The following is a 5,000-nucleotide window of genomic DNA, read 5'->3' as shown; positions in this document are numbered from 1 at the left end:
ATCAAGGGCAAGTTAACAAAGGAAAGGTACTTAATTATAGGCAGTAATTGTAACTGTGCAGTTCAACCATCCAATTTACAGTACACTGAAATTCTATGATTTATAAAAAAAAAGGTAACATCTTTGTTTAGGTATACTTCTTTATATCTGTTAACTCTTAATGGGGTTTTATTTAACTTTCAGCTCAGAAGAAATGGAAAGAATTACTCAGAATTCAGTTACAACCACAAGTCTAAAGAATAGTCTAATTGAAGATGACATTATTCCATTCTCATTTACAAAGCTTATATTCAAAAATGGTTCAGCCACACAAGAGAAAACACTTGACAGTGAAATATCAAAGTCTGAAGCTGGACATATGTACAGCAGTAATCCACATGCCTCTCCAAGGAAGAAAAGGAATCACAGGGAAAATAAACCCAATGACGACTCAGGCCTGGTCGAAATGAATGTCATTGGTAATGCTGGTGATTTCGATGAAAGACCCCATGGAGGCAACCGCAGCCTAGATACTGAGCCAGATACTGATAAGGTAGATAACAATGTTTCAGTGGCCATCGGTGAGAGGTCTTCCAGGAAAAAGAAGAAAAGGAAAAGAGATAGTGACATTGATGCACTACATGTGTCAAAGCACTGCAATGCTGAACAGAGTAACAAACGTGATAACTTCAGGAATGCTGCTGTGAATGAGTCTGCTGTGTCAAACGTAAGGAGGCACAAAAAACACAAAAAGTCAAGAAATAATGAGATTGACGTAGAAGACAAAAACTTTAAAACAGAATCAGGTGTGCAGATAACAGAAGGCCCTCATCCCCACCATGGTCATGGAGTGATTGACAACACTACAACTTGCAGTGCTAATATTGTACCTAATAGGAAGCGAAAGAAGCACAAGAAAGAAAAGTCCTGAACGTGTGCTTGGATACTCGATCGTATATGCAATAAAGTTTATTATGTAGTTAGTGAACAAATCTTGCATTACTGATTCCACAAATACAATAGTTACACAAGGGTAGGATGGTGTCTCCTTGCAAACTTTTATGACATGTTGGCAGGACCAGTGCTAAATTTAAAACGCGATACTGTTTATAATGAATACTGACAATATTAACTGATACGGCATGTACGATATACTCTTATGTATCAACAAAGATTCCCTGTGCAGGATGGTACCGGTAACTGACAGCACTACCACGGACACCCAACAACACCTTTATCATATAGTCGCTGTCTAATACCAGACCTGTGTACAAACAGTTAGGGTACATCTTGAAAGCAGTAATTGTGACTCGCACTAACATACAAAGGAATGACTGTACCTCGTACAAAGATAAGCAATGAAATATAAAATATTTCAAAATAAAGCAACTGTCAGTTGACGCAGCTGTACAATAGATATACGTAATATACAACTTGTATGCATGGCAAAACTTATGCGAAAGCAGCAGGTGAGACGTGTCTCAATGTAAAACGACAAAGCATTTACAAATAGTATAAAGCTTAACAGTAATAAGAGAAAATAAGTGTTTATGGCAGCAGGAAGAAGCCTTCATTACAACTTCTCACGTGTTATCTTAGGCTCAGAAATGGGTGACACGGAAAATATCTCGATGGTAGAAACGTCGGGGTAAGCAAGACGCAAGTGAAAACCGATTTGTCTTTAGACAAAATATTTTTTATAGAAAGATTTACACCAAGAAACACCTTTGCTTTCAGAAGACGATACAGACACAATAATTATAGAAATATTTACACAGTAGACCTGGACTGGAAGAAGTAAGCTCACTCATCTATAATATCTATCCATACCATATACTATTACCCCTACTTTTAAACCTGTACAGAAATGGGAAAATAGCTTGGTAGATGGCTGGATGTCAACATGAGGGCTCGTTTCTCCAGCATAAACATTTGCCCCAGTCATAGCAACATAGTGCCCCCTGGTGACACCAATTCCTAATACGTTCACAATTGATAATAAATTAGGTTCACCTGGTCTCGCTCCGAACGAAATGCTCGCCTACGTAATGGTGTACTGAACGCGACTTCACGTCGAGTAGACTTCGTTGAGGTTCAGCGGCTCCACACCTTCCTCTGAATCGTCAACGTGCTCCTTCTTCATGCCTCGTCTGGCTGATCCCGTGTGGAATCGTCCACCCTCGCCTCTCATCCTGTTCATCGCATGCTTGTGTCTCGACTCGTGCAGGTACTTCTGCAAGCATTACAGATTCCTCGGTCATTGAGAATGATACTAAAATATTTTACACCCAAATTGCAGCTCACTGGAATAATAAAGGAATAAGGTAGCATGCTTCACATGACATATAGGCAAAATTATGACTGTGCTGCCATCTATAGTCTCACTTACGTAAAACTAGCAACAGAGATAATAGTATTTGGTATTTGCAAAAATATATAAGGAAATGTTGATCATATCTTGTGTTGGCATCACCTTTGTGTGATAAGCTTAACCCGACCAACCTACTCGTGACAAGCAGTCTAAATTGACATGTGTAAAGATGTAATTCTACGGACCCTGCGCTCCTTTGGAATTCTGCCATCCGCTTCTAGCTTCTGTCGCGCCTGTCTTCGCTTCAGAATGCGATGATACTGTTTTGCATTCACATACAATGGTTCCTCTTCTAGCAGCTCTGTGGTGCCGGGCAGTGCCATCCGCTGTATAGTTGGGACACCACCTGCTCCAGGCACCATCTGTAAAACAAGAAAACAAGTCTGATCCATGCTCTCTCAGGGCATGAAATTAGCCAAAATGTGAACAGGCCCACCCACAAATTTTAAACAGGCCCTTAGACAAATTTAACAGGCCCTTAATTTTGTTCAATTTATTCCATTATTAATAAAAGTATTAGCTTTGTGTTTATTAGGCATACTCATAGTATTTCAGTATTTCATTGCTATCAGTGGAGTTCTACTTGTTTGACAGGAATTGCTGGAACATTATTTACTTCTTAGAAGTCACTAAGTAAAAACTAGTCAGGAAATTGTTAAATATTGTTGATATAAAGGCAAAATATTGAATAGGCCAAGTGGACCGATTATATGGGGGGTTGAACCAGCGGCCGCCGGCAAAATAGCGCTAATTTTGCGCACTGCTCTCTCCATAGTCATCAACTCGACTTTCTTAAAGGGATACCAGACTCTAGAATTTTACTGCATACAACTGTACTTACTGTATAACGAATCGTCTATACCCACACGTACTTGTTACCAGATGCCTAATTTAGTTGTTATAATTAATTATACATCAACGATACGAAATTTGAACGGTGCCATTGACACCCGCGACCGTGCTGCCACCCTGAAAAAGTTGCGCATTTCCCAATATATTTTGCACGTTACAGACCGAGGGCTAATCACAAAGGTGCAATTATATTTATACCTATATGCTATTTAACCAAACGATGTTCATTTTAGGACAAATTTATCCATAATATAACTGAAACTATATGTCGTTTATAAGATATTACAATCCTTTTGCTTTTAAATTAATGAATAAAAAACACCCTCGGTCTGTAGCCCTTGGCTGAAAAGTCGGTTTGCGCAACTTTTCAGATCGTGCGCTTTGAGTGGCGCCACCGTCGTTGTAATCAAACTGTAGTCGTTAGTTTTAAAACATTTTTTTAAAATATTTCTAATGGTGATTGAACCATGAAACTTTTTATGTAGCGTAATTTTAGCCTAAATTAACTGAAAATAACCCTAGAACCTAGAGTAAAGTATCCCTTTAACTTATTTGCAGTTGTAGCTAAATACCTATTGTATAAATACAGTCTTTGACAGTCACTTCAGATACCATGTAGCATTTTGTAGTATTTACAAATGAAATTAGCTTTGAAGTTACGTATCATTAGATACGCTCTATAACAACTGGCCGTAAACTAAGGGATATGAATTGTCTTCTAGTGACAATAACAGTACAAATATTTGTCTAAATATTGTTTTAAAATGACGAGTAACCGCTCAGCTAGGCACCGACAAAGCCATGTGATAACTGCAATAACTAACCATGATGACTTGAGCACCCGCTGTTGTGCCAGAGCCAGCAATATTCATCCCTCCAGCTGTTGACACGGTGACTGGAAGAGTGTTTGCCATCGACGTGACGCCTGCCACAGTCGGCTGTGTTGCCATGGTCGTTGCAGCAATCGTAGAAGGTGCGAATACTATGTGCTGGCCGCCTCCAGCAATTGTCGCTGGTATAGTTATAACTCCTATTAAATATGAGGAACGAATAAGTAACACAAACAATAATCAAGGTTAGAATGTAAGTTATAAAAGGCTGCCTTTTGCTCAGGCATGTTCCAGTATCAACCGACATTGACTTGCAAGTAAAAGCTGGTAATATTTATGAAAATCCATAAACTCCAGTACAGCAAAAAAGTTCAAAAGTCTGTGCTTGATTGCATTTTGCAACCTACGTGCTGCACATTTTACAGAGTGGGGTGCAATTAATCACTACGTTTGATTAGCTGAATAAAGTTACATAACAATACCATTTTGTCTGTTTTATCGCGAAACCCTCACGTGGGAATCTTGAATGATACACTGGAAAGAATGATGACACTGCATGTGCGTCTACGTCTCACTCTTCTCACGTTGCACAAGAGCGAATGGATGGCTTTTGGAAGGTGTGCGTACGTGTCTGCATGCATGCGTGCGGTTAGGTTGGTGGGTGGTTGTGGGCGTGTGTGTGGTTGGGTTGGTGGGTGGTTGTGGGCGTGTGTGTGGTTGGATTGGTGGGTGTGGGTGTGGGTGTGGGTGTGTGTGGTTAGGTTGGTGGGTGGTTGTGGGAGTGTGTGTGGTTTGGTTGGTCGGTGGGTGTGGGTGTGTGTGGTTGGGTTGGTGGGTGGGTGTGGTTGGGTTGGTGGGTGGGTGTGGGTGTGTGTGGTTTGGTTGGTGGGTGGGTGTGGGTGTGTGTGGTTGGGTTGGTGGGTGGGTGTGGGTGTGTGTGGGTGTGTGTGGTTGGGTTGGTGGGTGGG

At 40.6% G+C, this 5,000-nt stretch overlaps 2 protein-coding genes across 4 annotated transcripts in view; one reads left to right on the top strand and one right to left on the bottom strand.

The window, feature by feature from the left end:
- LOC106812035 (DNA-directed RNA polymerase I subunit RPA43-like) overlaps nucleotides 1-967 on the top strand; it is a 10,716-nt gene extending 9,749 nt beyond the window's left edge. The window contains exons 3-4 of the mRNA XM_014815790.1: nucleotides 1-26; nucleotides 184-967. The exon at nucleotides 1-26 is cut by the window's left edge and continues 137 nt beyond it. Coding sequence (XP_014671276.1) covers nucleotides 1-26; nucleotides 184-910 — 753 coding nt within the window. The 3' untranslated portion in view covers nucleotides 911-967. The remainder of the gene's footprint in view (nucleotides 27-183) is intronic.
- The window catches only part of LOC106812036 (nuclear transcription factor Y subunit alpha-like), an 18,758-nt gene continuing 14,676 nt past the window's right edge, over nucleotides 919-5,000 (bottom strand). For all 3 annotated transcript variants that reach the window (XM_014815792.1, XM_014815791.1, XM_014815793.1), the window contains exons 6-8: nucleotides 4,027-4,232; nucleotides 2,536-2,712; nucleotides 919-2,212 (exon numbers count right to left, since the gene is read on the bottom strand). In XM_014815792.1, the coding sequence (XP_014671278.1) occupies nucleotides 2,048-2,212; nucleotides 2,536-2,712; nucleotides 4,027-4,232 (548 nt within the window). In that variant the 3' untranslated portion in view covers nucleotides 919-2,047. The remainder of the gene's footprint in view (nucleotides 2,213-2,535; nucleotides 2,713-4,026; nucleotides 4,233-5,000) is intronic.

This window comes from Priapulus caudatus, unplaced genomic scaffold, assembly GCF_000485595.1.
Source record: "Priapulus caudatus unplaced genomic scaffold, Priapulus_caudatus-5.0.1 Scaffold602, whole genome shotgun sequence".
NCBI classification, from domain to species: domain Eukaryota; kingdom Metazoa; phylum Priapulida; class Priapulimorpha; order Priapulimorphida; family Priapulidae; genus Priapulus; species Priapulus caudatus.
This window is presented reverse-complemented; position numbering and strand designations above follow the sequence as displayed.